Genomic DNA, 16880 nt, shown 5'->3' with positions numbered 1-16880 from the left:
ATTCTAGTTGCAGCTGGCAGGATGTAACTGCTGCCACAGCTACAGCTTCATCATTTGGAAATTTGGAACTATCTGTAAAGATAAAACAGAATCCAGGATAGAAAAAATTTCCTGAATGCTTTGAATAAAGATGAGGTCACTGGTGTCACCTTTTTTAAATTTTGTAAAATGAAGACAGGGAAAGTCCAAAAGGATGGTTGGTTGTTTTATGCTGTGCCAGCAACTAAGGCTATATCATGGTGACATAAATCTTAACTTAAAGAGTTTAGGGGTAAAGTGTAAAAAAGAGTGTTGTGGCCCAAAAGGCAACCAACAAATCAAAACCCAAAACCAAAATCTATCAGAACATAAAAAGAATTTTGATATAGGACTCTTGAGCAGAGCCACAGATGATGGAGCCATAGTCTAGCTTGAATAGGACCAGGGCACGATACAAAATACTTACAAATATTCCCAAATCGAGGTAAGTGCAAACGGAAGCACTTGTACAAGTATTTGATAATAAAAATAATGGCTTGACAGCTTCACACAAACACAAGTATAGACCCCTCATAGAGTTACAGTTGAGTTACAATCAAATTAAGACATAAAATAAAAATCATGAGCATTAAACACATCTGAAGAATATAATAATAACATCAATCAATTAAAACAGTCAACAGGCAAGCATACAATTAGTATGCATCTTCTGGTATTGAATTTCCCTTGTTGATACTGTTATATTCAAGATATACTGACGATACTTTTTTCTGTTAAGTTGTAACATTTGCGTAAACATTCCAGAAAAATTATTTTTTGTAAAAATCGACCATGCCTGTTGAATTTTTTTAAAGCTGGTTAAGTAGTTACAAATGAGCTTGGTTGGTTGAGTTTTACTCTTGTCAGCAGCTAAGGTGAGAGAGTTTTATCATGGAAAGAGTGAGAAAAAAACCCACTCCACTGGTGACATAATACCTACTTCCATTAAGAATATAAATGAATAAAAAGAAAAAAGACAATAAAAAAAGATAAGTAATGTATTTTTAAAAAAGTGTGGGATGACCTAAAAAGCTACCATTAAACCTGAGACTGTAAATAAAACCAAAACCTAAATCCAATAATAAGGTCCTACCATCTTTAAAAATGAAAAAGTAGCTGACAATGGAGTGGACGTAAGCAAGAAAAACAAAGAGCCAGCTCATAAACAAAAAATGCTGGCAGACGCTCTGGATGCCAAAAAAACAAAAAAAAAAAAACAACATACAACAGTAAAGAATCCAAGACACCAGGGACAAACTGGAGGAAGTTTGCCTTGGCAGCCTGATCCACTTGAACATTGTCTGGAATGCCTGCATGCCCAGAAGCCCAAATGAAGACAATGTACTTAATACGATGAAAAAGTAAGAATAGCATGGAGATGGACCATGAGAGGGTGGTCAAAATGACAGAAAAGAAGAACTTGGAAAGCAGTGAGTCTAAAATGATATAGAAAGTTCTGTCCTGAAGATTGTTCAATATGCTAGCAAGATGGTACAAAGTTTTGCAGAAGACAGAGCAAGCATCTGCAAGAAACTGTAGTCTAGCTTGGAGCTGACCAGGGAATGATACAGATAAAATAAGACCAAGTGGCCTGCCCATAGAAATCTGACAAGAGCAAAGAAGAATAGTTTGTGGTCAAAGATGACTCCAAGAAATTTCCCTTTAAGTATTGTGCTGTTTACCGAGATAGATGGGTTGGCCTCAATTAATAAGTGGATTCATGCTGACTTCATGGGAGAGAATTTTAAGCCATTTTCTATCACCCACATTTGCATACTGTTAGTGCACAGCTGAAGATGGTGTTTGAGGCTTGGTAGGTATCTGTCTTGGATGCAGAGAGCAAAATCATTTCAGCAAAATCTATAACAAGGCTTCCAAACCTGGAGAGACTGACTTTAAGATATATTTTAATGTCAAAGAGAATAAGTGAGAGTATGCTGCTCTAAGGGATACCCATTTCCTGTTTCTGAGGATTGGAGACAACAGACCCAACACCAACATGAAGCCATGCTACATGTCAGAGAGAAGACCCTAGACTCAAGCTGCCATGTGAGATAGTGATTTACCGTGTGTTCCAAAGTTGTGCTAAAAGACAGCAGGTGGTGCACAGGGCCTGAAAAGCAGGCCAATCTGCCGCAGACAGGCAACCACCATAGGGTAAAGTATTACCTTGCTCCAAGGTAGTTAAAAGTTTTATAAATATAGGTAAGTGATTGCCACATAGGTCATTGTGTAGGGTCTAGTAAAAATTAAGTAAAGTTGACAACTGACAAATCTGCAGCAGAAACTGCGCTGCTGTATGGTTGGTAAAAGGTGTTTGAACAGTCATTCAAAAGACAGATCACTTTCCATAAAAACAGATCCTAACAACTTCCCTCTGGTGCCCATTTTAGTCCCCCAGAAGAAGCAAAAGATGGGAGGAAGAAGTTGGATCAGAAGACCCTCAAGGTCTTGTCAGAAGATCTGAGCAGAAGAGAGAAGATAGTGACAACAATAATGTGGGCACCAATAGCTTGAAAATGAGTGGAAACCATCGTTTGGCTAAAGGTGGGAGAAGAGAAGACCAACCCCATCTCAAGGGCACATAGTGTAAGAGAGGCTAGGTATTCACTCACTCCATGCATGAGAAGCCATGATGTAGCAGGGTGAAGAAACCACAGATGCTCAGCCCTGTAAACAGGTGTCACATTCAGAGGTGTGTCAGCACTGAAATGCCTACTTGTTATCTAGTGCAAATCGCTCCATCTGTGACATCCTGATTTAACGAATCATACACAAAAGATCTGTACAGGTGCAACCAAACAAAATTTCAGACTTTTTTAAAAAGCCCCTTTTTTTATATTTTCCAGACCTACTTTAACTTCCACATTTATTAGCAATATAAAACTGATACATTATTTTAACTGACAACACAAAAAGAACTTAATGAATACACATTCTGTCAGGAGCAATAGTCATTAGCTGCTGTTACACAGTAATTCAGTAGAATCTGATTTTATGTAACCATGGCAGGTCTTGAAATGTATTACTTGTGAATACAGGGTCACTACTTAACCCTAATCATGCTTAATTAAGACAGTTGTCATTTTTTATCATGTAACATGCACCCTCAGACTATCACAAAAAAAGTAAGCCAAATGTATTCCTCTATTTGGGAGACTGCTGCAAAACAAAAGCAAAATCTGTATGATCCTAACAGATTTATAACCATAACCAAATTTAGTTCCTAAAATCTGTCTACATCTGTGTTGAATAGATGTTTGCCAATTAGAGATCACTTTGTGCCAAAAATCCAATCTCTGCACACCAAAAATGTTGCAACATGGAAGGTATCTGGTGGTCAGAAATTTTGCATGTGTCAGGTTTTAGTATAACTATGATAACCAAGTAACTGATTATTTTAACATTTTAAAACAACTAGAGCTTATGTTTTTGATTAGCAACCAACAGAACCATTGAAAGTACTTATACATTGTTACCATGAAATCATGAATTTGAAGCTAAATAGAAAAAGTCTTATTAAAGCAATCATGCCAACTCATTTTACTTGTTTATATTAAGTTTTTAAAATCAAGGACTGTAGAAAAATTGTGATTTGAGATTTTTGGGAGGGACGGGGAAAGTCATTGAAAATGTCCCCTTCAAGATGATCTAAACAGCACAGGATTTTTCTGGGGGCATATATAACTTTGTTTACAACCTATTGGAAAGAGAAATGGTACATTTTTTCTTGCCTTATCAGAGACCAAATGTGTCATAAACGCTACTCTTTATTATTTTCTTTTGGTGTGTGTGGCAAGGAGCAGGAAGAAAAAGAAGACAAAAACCTTATTTCAAAATATAGGTACTCCCTCTCTAATCCCATTCTAGCAATGGCTCATGTACTTCAGGTAATCCTCAAAGCTATTTTGAAAATATTCAAAACTGTGTTGAATCTGTACTACACAGTTTTTGGTATGTAAGTGAAGGGTTGTAAACAGAATTGGAAAAATACCTGAGGAACTAGACAAAGAAGACAACAGACTGGCAATAAACACAAAGATCAAGAGATCTAGGACACAAAAGCAAAACAGCAAGACATGTCAAAATACAGCCAGTACAGAAAGTTATCAGGCAGATTCAAAAGGAGAAGGCTTACCCTAGGTTGAGATGGATGCCTGTCACGGCCTGGCACTCCTGGCTCTCTGTTGGGAGAAACAACCTGATCCGGTGCTACAGACACTGGTGTGGACTGGAACAAGGAAATAAACCAAAGACGGCTGATGTCGGTGTTAAAACCTTAAAATCTGCTTGTTTATCTGTTGAAGTTCTACCGAGGTACAAAAGGAATTATTCTTCATCTTCAAACTCTCTGTTTACAAAACTTTTGGTATAAACAACTTACATCACCAAAGTTCAGTCTTTGTTGGTCTTCTGTCTTAATCAACTGTGCCATGAATTGTTGTGATATGGTTACTATCACTGTAATATTGCAGTAAATAATCACAATAAGTTTTGCAAAACAAATTTTAATAGCTCTTCAATTTAAACTAACAGATCGTTGACTGAAGCCTTTGCACACCTTCCTTAAACATCTTTTACATCAAGCAAAAGGATTTTCATACATAGGTACCTGAACACATTAAAAATATTCTAGATGATTACCTTTGTTTAAAAGAAAATCAAGTTGATTATGCTATTAGATGTTTTTAGCAAATAGTGTGACTTAAGTTTTCCTCCATTTAGTGATCGCAAAAATTTTTGGTAGAACTCAACAACAAAATTTTCTGTGTTAGAAGACTGTTTAACACTTTTATCGGTAGGAGAAAACTTGATCTTGACCGTTGTTATTTACATCGGAAATTTATGAAAACATACTGATTGACTACCCTGTTAAGACCTCTTAGTTCCAATTTGATTTGCAAAGTACAATAGGGAGGTTAGATCTAAGATTTGTGAAGGTTCACTTAGATACTGTATTTGCTGAGTTTTTGACTATTACGCAACCTGATAAATTTGACAAAAAAAGGACGGCATTTTCCCCTTGCATAACTTTAGGCTTTAATTTGTGGACCAATAATTACTTTTAAAAAGTATTTATTAAAATTATTTCTTCAGTCCATGCCAGGAAAATAATAATGAAGTGCTGATCTCACAAACTTCTCAGCAGTGAAATACTCACCACCTGCCTGCCAACCCAGTCGAACTGCCAGTCACATTCATAGTTCATCTTCTCCATGAGATCAGTAAACAGCTTGCGCAAGTAGTCATAATCAGGGGTCTCGAAAAAGTCTAAACGCCTCACATATCTCAGGTAGGTTGCCAGCTCCTCTGTCAATCAAAACATATGCAATAAGGATATCTAAAATACAGTACACCTAGACCTGTGGAATAACCTTTATCAGAAATAACATTACAGGAAAGTCTCTACTCAATGAATTGCTATCAGCGACTAATGTTCAAAGCAGCTGTAAGTAATATGGTTCAAGAATAATTTTCCTTAGTTTATGTGCGCGCAATGTCAAAGAAAAATATCAAAATGGAAAGCAAATTTTTTAACAAAAGGAAACAATGAGAAAAAAATTATCTATATAGCTCTTTCATATGCTTTATATCATCACTGAAGGCACTCGACAGTGTAGACAGGGACGTCATCTGGAGGCTGATGATCCACTATGGTATTCCACCTAAGCTCATAAACATTATTCAGAAGTTGTACAAAGACTTTTCCTGCCAAGTTATTCACAACGGCAAACTCACTAAGCCTTTTGTAATGAAGACCGGCATAAGACAGGGCTGCATATTATCACCAACAATCTTCCTGATGATCATAGACTGGATTATATGCAAACCAACCCAAGACAACAACACCGGTATCCAGTGGACCTTCACCAAAAAGCTAGAGGACCTGGACTTTGAAGATGACATCAGTCTCCTATCTCATCGGCAGAAGCAAGCCCAAATCCAACTGAGCAAGCTAGCAGAGGAAACAGAGAAGACTGGCGTAAAGGTCAACAGAAAGAAGACCAAAGTGATGAGAATCAACAACAAGCAGAAACTCCCAATCCAACTTCTAAGAAAGGGAAAATCCTGGAAACAGACCACTTCATGTATCTGGGGAACATTTGCAACATAAATCTAACAAGAACATTTCTGTTAAATTGTCTTATGTACAAGAGGACAAAATGATGGCTAGAAACTGAAGATACCAAGAAAAAACAAAAGAAAACAAGTTCTAGTAATATTTGAGCCTCTGCTGTAAGTCTTATCATTCTAAGAATTTCCCATTATGATTTATGGGAAGTGTAAGCGTTTGTGAATGTTAACTGATAGTTTCTACTGTTTCGATTGTTCCATGAATAGTATATATATATACTGACAATGATTTGATAAAAGTGGGTGAGGCAGTGTCATATATAATGTGCAAGTTAGATCACCAGCCTTCTTTCAAAATATTTGCAAGAAAGAGTAAAAGAACAGGTAGGGTAATGAAATCATGACTGTGTTACTAACATTTATGTGATTTCACAGAATGCTGAGAGAAAGAACAAAACAAAAAGGGGAGCACTGAAAGAAACCCAAAAGCAACACTTAATCCCACACATTATTAAAATAAGTGCTACATTATTTGGCTACTCAGACTCCATGTTTGTCATTACAGAAGTGTTTAAGTTTGGATCAAGCAAAATGTGAGATTTAAGTTGACAAATCACAGTTGGATGAGATCACAGAAGAAATCAATCAATGGGTATCTCTACCTGGAACATATATTGCATACATTTCTTTAAGACCTTAAAAATTCCCCCAACAAAGCAAAACACTTTAACAAGAAACTCATACTTCCTACGATTTTGTGGGGAAATGGAAAGCAAATGAGAAAAATGACATTTAAACTTATACTTTGTACAAGTAAATCTCACCAGGGAAATTTTCACAAAGAACCTCTATTGGAGTGGCCCTCTTGGTGTCGCCAATCTTTTGGTATCTCTCTTTAAGGGTCTCAGCTTTAAGACCTTGCCAAGGTAAGCTGCCACGAAGGAAGTACATGAACATGTGACCCAAGGCTTCAAGGTCATCTCGTCGGCTTTGTTCTGCAACCAAAAAAAAAAAAGAGTAAGCAAATGTGCACTAGTAACACATCCCTGTGCAAAAGACATGCACACAAATGTTTCTAATCTCAAAGAAGGCAAAAAAAAAAAAAAATTGGAATACAAATAATGCAGACTATTAGTAATTAAACATTCACTCATATCAAAATATTATCTTTTGGACCGGACAATGCATGTTCCTTAAACTTATTTTTCTTCCTTTTGTTCACTGAGTTATATTTCCAGGTTAGTGCCTTCCAAATCTTAACTTTCACACAGTTTCCTTTGGATTGGGGTGCCTGATGGCAATGTCATATCTTTGTTTGCCTTCAGAAGGGGGTATTTTTGAAGTATGTCTCGGGTGTTTAGTCTTCTAGGCTGCAGACGCAAGCTCACAAAGGTGCCAGCTTAATCTTTTTAAATATATTCGATCATAAGTGACCTGTGTAGTCGTAGGACCTGTTGCCATCAAAATAATACTGGACTGTCTGGATAAATAAGAAGTCACAGACCAAGTTATGAGGAATATAACAGGATGAGGTAAAGAAATAGATGGCAGTGTTTCTTCTACTGAAACACCCAGCATCCAATGATGATTCATTGTGTGACCAAGAACTGCATAAAAAGCTCTAGCCTTGGCAAAAGAATGCACAGGCTTCCAGGGGTAGAACATAACCCCAGGATCTATGAATGGGGCAACCCCAACAGAAATCTTGGAGCTGAAGCACCTTGCTGCAAACCATGGTACTACAGAACGAACGCTAATAGAATAAGACTTTACTTATCCCAGAGAGCAATTAAATGAAGCACAAAACCAACAATACAACAACACAATGATATCCACTCCCCTAAACAGACTCTCATATAACTGTGGTTCAGACTTACATGTGATCCACATTCATTCACACATAGCAGCATTTAGAAGTCACACAGATGAAACAACAAAAAACAGCCTCAATCTGTTGGTCCTGCATGCAGGTAGGCAGAATCAGGAGGCCGATGGAAGTTGATAAAATTCTCTTGACAGAACATGCTTGTCATCATGTAGAATTGCCAACACTTTCAGAAGTGTGAACACAGTCTGAAGATTGTCCCAATGGCTTCAGAGCAGGTGAATACATGATTCAAGCTGCTCTTATCCTTTACTGGTAAACTGTTGTAAAACCAGATAAACAAGAACAGCACACTCTCTATATGGGATCTATAAAATAGCTAAAGAAGTCTCTGGGAAACAGAAAAAGACTTAAACTTCCAGAGAAAAAAAAAATGGTGCTGTTGAGTCTTTTCAGGAAAGCCTGAGTGCTGGTATCTCAGTGAAGTCTTCTGTTGAACATGGTGCCCAGGTAGTTAAATGTTTTGACAATTTCTACCTCCTTGTCATGGATAATATTTATCAGACTTGGTGGAGAATTCCGATGGAAATTTAAAACAATCTCTTTGGTCCACCATGTAAGGCCCATTTTAAGCCTAAGTAGGGCCGAGTTGCGGCCCATGAAACTTTGCAGGCTGGGTTGAAACTTTTCAAATCTGAGGCACATTTAATTAAAACAAAATGAACTGTCATGCCAATTTCACATGAAACTTGGAGAAACCAAGTGAAGAATAAAGTTTTCTTACCATTGTTCTATATGCTACAGGCATACATAAGATGTCAAAATCATCTTTTTTTAATTTGAAACTGCTTTCTTCAAGTATAAACATGTGTAAAAAAAAAAAACCACAGCAACTCACCTTTGCCTAAATGTGTGTTAATGCTCATGTATCGGGCTGTTCCTGTCAGACTCTTATGCTCCCGGTATGGTATATGTTTGTGAGTTTCTGGGTCTATATACTCCTTGGCCAGACCAAAGTCAATAACATGGATGATATGTGGCTTTTTAGTTGATTGTCTGCCTATCAAAAAATTTTCTGGTTTCACATCACGGTAGATAAGATGCTTTGAGTGAACATACTCCATCCTTGTCAACTGAAAATGAAAGACAAAATGCAAAACTTTCTTTGAAACTGAATATTTGATCAGATTTGATCATTCAAACATTACAATGAAACCTACCTGTCACCATCACTCCACATTTTCATACTGTGCAATTCAACTTTGCAGCCCAATGCTCCACGAGAAGTAACAAGGACTAAACTTAACTAATTCTGCTATATTGGTGTATCTCTAAACAGAAGTTGGTAACAACTATGATACTGACAAATGGTAAAAAGTCAGGATGATGTGGTAATTAACTTCTAAAGTCTTTACTAAATATGAATTAGTAACTTTAAGAAAAAGAAATAAAGAAATAGCAATAATGCAGTAAAACCAAATAATTCAAAGACATACCAGCTGCACTGCAATCATGAGCACAGTCTTCAGGGAAAACTTGCGCTCACAAAGATCAAAAAGATCTTCCAAGCTAGGCCCCAGCAGTTCTAGCACCAAAGCATTGTACTTGCCACATGGTCCAAAATAGTACACTTGTGGAATACCCTCTGGAGGGACATACAATGACAATGATGTAAAGCAATGAGCTTGATTATTGAGTTTAACACACACTGCATCATTGAAATCTCAAAAATGTAATAACCTTTCACTATTTTAAGAGACACTCTTAAGACCAAATCACTGCAAAAACAAGACACACTCTATAAAGACTTATTTCACAGCACTCAAGTGAAAACAAGACTACTAAGCAACTGGCATGCAAGCTTTCATATTCTTTTGTTGTCTCTTGATGTATTTGGTTGTGCAGCAGTTGTGCCTGCATGTTCATCAATGATAGGGCTTTGGTTTCTGCTGTGCTTTGTTTCTGTCCAAAGGAATCATGCAGAGTATTATTCTACAAATATTCCTAGTGGCATTGCCATTGTCAGCCATTATGTTTTCGGCATAAAGTTCCATATGTATGGAAATTACATTTACCTCTCATTGGAGAATATTTGCCAGTGTGCAGTTATATTAAATATGACTTTGTTGTATTCTGGTTAAACTGTGTCCAACTCTGCTGAACTTGGTCGCAGGTCTATTGTTTGATTTACAACTATGGGCATTAAATCTACTTCCATCGTACTTTTGGGACTGTATATGGTGAGCTTCATACTTTATATGGATTCTGCAGACATGCAGACACGTCGTGATCAAGCAACATGTGATCTATCCTGAAAAGAATATCTGTGATTCTGTAATATCTTTTGTTTTTGTGATGCTTCATAGATTGTCTCTATACAAGCACTGCTGTGTGTACCCTTTAATGTGCAATGATGATATGCTCTAATTTTATATGTAAGTCTTTCTTGGAGGAAGGAAGGGGGGGCACCTTAATAATGATAGCAAAACCTCAAGCTCAAGATTGCCAAAAAGGAAAAAAATTAACAGTTTTGATAAATTTAATAAAAATGCTATGGCTCGCCTCTTTAGAAGCTTTTGCATCCCATATTGCTGTTGTGTGCAAGCTGTTCTTTATGTATGACTAAGCAAGTAAGTGTGACATGATACATGTCATGATGATTGTGACTGTTTTATACTGTACAGCATTATCAACTTGCCTGGTGGGCAAGGATATTGTGCTACATAAGCTACTTTATGATGACATGACATACCTTTCATAATCCAGCAACTCTACCACTCACTTCTCTGTTTCTCATCTTCACACATTTCATTCATGTCTGCCATGGTGTCATCTGCTCACTGGTTCTTGTGTTTATTAAATTCTGACTTAACATTTATACAAGCTTCAGGCTTGCAATATGGCGTTGATATCACTGTATTCATACCTCAGAACTTTAGTTCAAGGTGAAAAAAAACCCATTTCAATGCTTTTATTATAAAAATTATTTTTGTAGATCTGTACTGCCAAATAACATGATCAAACAGCACTTGCAACTATTCCAAACACATGCATGATCACACACAAGTTTATTTACAGCATAATTATAAAAGAAACCAACATGCATCAAACCATTTGTCAACAATGAGACAATTTTTCCAACACAGCTTATTGGTATTATATTACACCTTCTCTCTCTCTCTCTCACACACACATATATGCACATACCAGCTTGACCCAGCTGTTTGTAGAACCTGTACTCCAGATGTAGCTGAGGTGCCCTAGACTTCATGGGCTCCTAAGAACACAACAGTGGTTTGCAAATAATATACTATTCACATGTAATTAAAAACAAATAATATTTCTTTCATAGGTTTTGCATAATAATACAACTACTACATATCTCTATATGTCCACTGTCAGGGTAGTCGCATGACCTTACCCTTGTAGTGGAGTGAGGGGGGCAGATATCTTCTTTTCACCAACCCTCATTAGGATCAGGTACTGGGGGAAGCACGCATCGCGTGGGTTTTTAAACCAGTTAGCATACACACCAATGGGTTTAAGCACCATTGTTCTAACCACTAGGCTATCTGCTCCCCAATCAATGTTATGTATCATGTATATTAAACACTACTGCTTTGTCTTCATAGTTTAAGACTGAACTCTTTACAGAGTAACTGATTTTTCAAATAGCATTGATGAACATAACTGTAAAAAAATTAACACCTGTAATACAAAAAGTGGGTGACAAGGAAAGTGAATACAGCCATGAGAAAGCTTACCAGTTTGATAGCCACATGTTCATTGTTGTATAAATTTTTGCCTGCAAGTGAATAAAATAAAATATTTAAAGTGTCAAAGAGATATACTAAAACAATACTATGCAATATGCCTGAATATAAAAATATATAATTGCTTTCAAAAAAATTTCTTAAAACTATTAATTGTTCAAATTATTAATTAAAAGGCCAAACTTTTAGTTTATGGCAGGAAAAATAGTTTTAAAAAGGAAATAAGATGATACATGCAGTGCTGTCTACCCTAATGGTCATTCTTCACTAATTGTTTCCATCAAGTCCAACAACTATCCTCAGCTCCCTCTACCAGATCAAATCCATTTATACCTGCTGGATGATGAAAGTCTCTTTAAGCTGCACTGCTTTTGTACTAGCTAAAGTCAAAGAACCAAATAGTCAAAAAGACAGCAGTAACTGTTTTAAACTCTATAATTATCAAATTCTATTTCTCTCCTTTTAAAAAAGGAGTTACCTTTTAAAAAGTTGTACTTAACTGAGGATAAAATGTTAATTCAAAATATACACTCGAAACTATATTTCAAAGTACACATGGCCAATCTCCTTTGGTCAGGTAGATGGCATAGAGTATTTTTCAGACTGATTTACTGGGATAATATGTTTAGACAATTCAATAAAAGAATGAGGCATAAAAACTGGTAATGGCAATAATAGCTGAACATTTTCTACAAATCAGCTAAAATGCCTAAACTATCACAGCATTACCAAACTAAGCAATCCATCACGGATTACGAAAATGATCTGCATGAAGTGCAAAATAACTTACTTTTCTACAAACTGCAGTGTTTAAAGTTTTGACAGATGCAAGCAGAAGCATAAAACATAGCACTGAATCTTCTGAATAGTCATGTGACTATCTGCATGTCCCTACAAAAAGTTTAAAAAAAAGCCAAACTAAAGCACTATTGTTTCAATTATTTTTGGAGGGGTACAATTGAAATTTTATTTCTTTTTCGTTAGGCAGCACTGAAAATGGCCTTGACTGATGTGGTTTTAAAAAATGGAAAAGGATTACAGAACATTTCAAATGCTATTGCATAGTTCAATTCTTCATGGCATGTGCTCTTATGATGGATGGAAACAGCTATCTGGATCTATTTAAGGATAAAATATTTGTAATTTGAAAAAATAATTCTTAAAAAAAACCCTAAGACTTCAAGCTAAACAAATATAACCTAATCTCAATTAAGATATAACAAAAAGAGTGTCAATATGAAAAATGGGGAATGGGTGATACGGGATCATAGTGACACTATATATCCTAAACCTAATGGGTTCATGGATGTTGCTGCACAAAGCGTAAGTTGCATACTGTTACATTAAAATCATCATAAAGCAATTTAGGAAATTTTACTTTCTTTCCCCAAGAGTTTCAAATCCCATTAACTCAAATTTTACCCACTCTTATGCTTGTAGTTTTTTTAAATTTGGGACGATGTTGGTGTCTGCTATTAGAAATTGTACAGGCCATTGCAATATTCAGCCCATCGGTTTAAAACCACACTTTCAATGATAAGATGACCACTGATGTTTTTAGTGACTGAAATCCTATGTTGACCTCTACTGGTCAAGCTGTTCAGTAGTTGGTAGGCCTTTTATGCTGTCATTTCATGCCATTCCATTACCTATGGTCTGGGACTGGTCCTCAGTCAAGTTCTCTTTAGTTGACTCCATCCCTTTCCTGATGCTTTTTAGCTTTGTACTTGAAAGCTGCTCAAAGTTGGTTGGTTTATTTAGTAGGAAAGTGCTTCCACCTTGTGGCGATTTCGCACTATGGAGGGAGAGGGAGGGGGAGAAAACCCCCCTGGCACCCAGAGTGTCCTGAGACGAGATCTGAACCCTAAGCCACTCACTGCAATGGTGACAAGCCAGTGCTTTAATCGCTACACTACAAGGCGACTACAAAGTTGCTTTTAGCCTCTCTTTATATCCCTCTTTTGATTATTCATAACGCAAGGTTTCTTCTTCTTCCTTTGCCTCACAAGCCCTTCTTGGGCTGCTGAAAGTAGAACCTGTTTGACATGTCCAGCAAGGGTGTCTATAACACAGTGGACTGTGTTGACAGTGAATTAATCTCTAACCTGGATCTTGAAGATTTCTGCAACAATTAGGTATTGCAGATTCTTCAAGTCAGAGTTAATTTGGGGTTGGCTGAGCAGCATTTTTCTTCAGCTTTAACTTAATCTCATTAAGACAACATTATGGTTGCTGCCTATGTCAGCACCAGGATGCATATTTGTTTCACCAAGGCTCATGTCAGCAAGATTCAATGCTAAAAGAAGGAAGATCACCATCATCCAATTCTATGCACCAACAAATGCAGCAGATTAAGAGGAAAAAGACGACTTCTACAGCTCCTTGCGGTCTCTGCTTCACTGCACACCAAGAAGAGACCTGAAGTTCATTATGAGAGAGCTAAACACCAAAGTGGGAGATGATGATAGCACTAACAGGGAACTCATCATGGGAAGTCATAGCGTTGGCACCTGCAATGAAAACAGGGAGCTCTTCACAGACTTCTGCACTTTCAACGACCACATCATAGGTGGCACTGTGTTCCTACACAAAAATATACAAGATAACTTGGACTTCCCCTGATGGCCAGACAGACAGAAAACCAGACTGACCATATCACAGTTACTCGAAAGTGGAGGAGGAGTCTCCAAGATGTCAGAGTGAGGAGAGGTGCAGATGTTGATTCTGACCACCAGCTCAAAGAAATCAGCAACAAGCAGGAACTCCCAATCAAACTTCAAGGTGAGAACATCCTGGAAACAGACAGCTTATCTGGCGAGCATTGTCAACAAGGACGGTGGAGCGGATGACAACATCAAAAACCACATCAACAAGGCCAGGCATTCTTTCAACAGCCTATGCCTGAGCATTATCCTTCCACAGTAAGATCTGCATCTTCAACACCAATGTGAAAGCAGTCCTACTGTATGGTTCTGAAATCTGGAGAGTAACAAACACCATCAACAACAAGCTCCAGACCTTTACCAACCGATGCCTACGTCATATTCTGGGAATAAGATGGCCTGAAACTATCTCCAACAGCAGCCTGTGGAAAAGAACCATCCAGAAAGCCACTAGCCAAGACATCAAAAAACGCAAATGGGGCTGGATAGGACACACCCTGCGCAAAACCAGCTGACACCATTGCCAAGCAGGCACTTGACTGGAACCCTCAGGGAAAGAGGAGAGTTGGGAGACCAAAGCAGACTTGGAAAACAACAGTAGAAAGTGAGGCAAAGGAAATTGGAACCACATGGGTCCAACTGAAGGGGGCTGCTCAAAACCAGGTCCACTGGCAAGGTGGTGTTGCGGTCCTATGCTCCTCAAGGGAGCAACAAGGAATAAACTAAACTAATGAAGCTGGATTGGCAGTCAGTGTCATTGTAGTGAAAAAACTTGGAAAGTTCCAAGTGCCCATTCTGGATTTCTTGTGGGAATGGAGGATTCTGGAAAAGGTGAGTTGACAGCTCTGTAGAAACTCTAGATGTTTTACCTACAGAGCCTAGTTATAAAGTGGTAGCGAAGATGCCCTGGGGCAAAGAACCATGAGATAGTGTCCACTGAGTCTAGGCATCACATTGTGACTATGAAAATAAGATGCTTTCCTTAAGTTCAATTTTGCCAAAGGGAAGAACCTGTTTGAAAGTCTCCTTCTTTGCCACAAAAAGTACCTCTAAAACTTATTTTTGGTCATTCTGGACTTTCGACCATAGCAAAAATGCCCATAAATTTTTGACATATTTGAGAGCCAAAGCTGACTGAAATATGCTGGCCTTAATGGGACCATTAATCTACTTTTTTCAAGTTGAAGGAGTCATGTGATACTGATGCTGTGAGCAGACATTTAGTGCAGCAAGCAGACAACATTAAATGTTATCTCTAGTAATCATTATAGGTAATGAGTGAGAGACCAATTGGTTTTTGAAAGAGACATGAAACAGTATTACAAAATAAAGGAATTTATGAAATAGTTGATAAGCAACCTTACCATATTCACATTATGGGGTTTGACAGTATTAAATATGAATTGGCCTGTTTTTAATACTAATCCAATGACATTGTCATAGTGACTGTTAACTGTAGGTAGTAATTAAACTGTAAATACCAATGAAAAAAAATCAACATTAGCACTAATACAATGGGTTTTTTTTTAAATATGAGTGCCATAAATTTTAAAATGACACTAAACTTCTTGCTGACTGCCAACTGTCAGATCAAAATCACTGTCATAAGGCATATAAGTAAACTGGAATTTAGAAGCAATGAATTATCTACATACTGCAAGTGACAGTATCCATTTAACAACTAGTTTTTAATGTCCATGACAGTGATCAGCTTTATTTGTCCCAGTGGGCAATTCAAACTTGGGAAGGTGCTCTAGTTACAGTTAAGTTAAAAATAAAAGTAGAACAAGTTTGCTGCAAGGATTGTGCAGCTTGTGCATGACAGTTAATTCCATGCTGTTCTAATTAAAGCAGAACATCTATGATTATTCAGATAATGTTTACTATAAGCAGTTATTAAAGCAATAAATTGGCAGAACAGCTTTCTAACAAAATATTAGAAAGTCCCATCTACAACAGTCTGCTGCAACAACCAGGGCTTCTGCTTACACAAAAAATTGCATACAGTACGCATTAAAAGTTCGGAGGACCCCTTCAATTTTCGTCGATGGAGTCCCATTCAAAATTGGGCGAACAACAGGGACCCCTTAAAAATCTGAAGAAGGGGTCCCTGGGACCCCAAAGAATTTAGCCTTAGCAGAAGCCCTGAACAACAATCACAATTTTTTTTTTTTAGATGATTCAAGATTTTATTACTGATAAGAGAAAAAAATAGCTAACTTTCAACTAAAATGTTATTAAAATGTATCAATTTAGTTTCTGCAGACAAACAAAAGCTCAGGTAAAGGAGCTATCTTTATCAAAATGCATAACAGCTGATAAACCATATGGTTTCAAAAATAAAAATAACTAACCAGTCAGAGGAATATAAAATGGAAATTCTGTTAGCAAGACATTTTAAGCCAGACATTTTAAGCCATTATAAATGTATTAAATTGCATAAAAAAGCATGTGGAATGTAGTTAGGCTGCACTATAGTCATCTGATGTGTAACATGAGATCTTAAAAGCTGTTATGGCAGTAGTA

The 16880-nt window shown here is 37.1% G+C and overlaps 1 protein-coding gene across 6 annotated transcripts in view; it reads right to left on the bottom strand.

The window, feature by feature from the left end:
* The window catches only part of LOC112554039 (casein kinase I-like), a 36758-nt gene that overhangs the window by 18438 nt on the left and 1440 nt on the right, over nt 1-16880 (bottom strand). For all 6 annotated transcript variants that reach the window (XM_025221616.1, XM_025221615.1, XM_025221614.1 and 3 more), the window contains exons 2-8: nt 11683-11723; nt 11126-11195; nt 9415-9563; nt 8817-9051; nt 6918-7088; nt 5180-5328; nt 4157-4249 (exon numbers count right to left, since the gene is read on the bottom strand). In XM_025221616.1, the coding sequence (XP_025077401.1) occupies nt 4157-4249; nt 5180-5328; nt 6918-7088; nt 8817-9051; nt 9415-9563; nt 11126-11195; nt 11683-11723 (908 nt within the window). The remainder of the gene's footprint in view (nt 1-4156; nt 4250-5179; nt 5329-6917; nt 7089-8816; nt 9052-9414; nt 9564-11125; nt 11196-11682; nt 11724-16880) is intronic.

This window comes from Pomacea canaliculata, linkage group LG13 (genome assembly GCF_003073045.1).
Source record: "Pomacea canaliculata isolate SZHN2017 linkage group LG13, ASM307304v1, whole genome shotgun sequence".
Taxonomy (NCBI): domain Eukaryota; kingdom Metazoa; phylum Mollusca; class Gastropoda; order Architaenioglossa; family Ampullariidae; genus Pomacea; species Pomacea canaliculata.
Note: the sequence above shows the minus strand (reverse complement) of the source record. Positions and strands in the feature narration are given on the sequence as shown.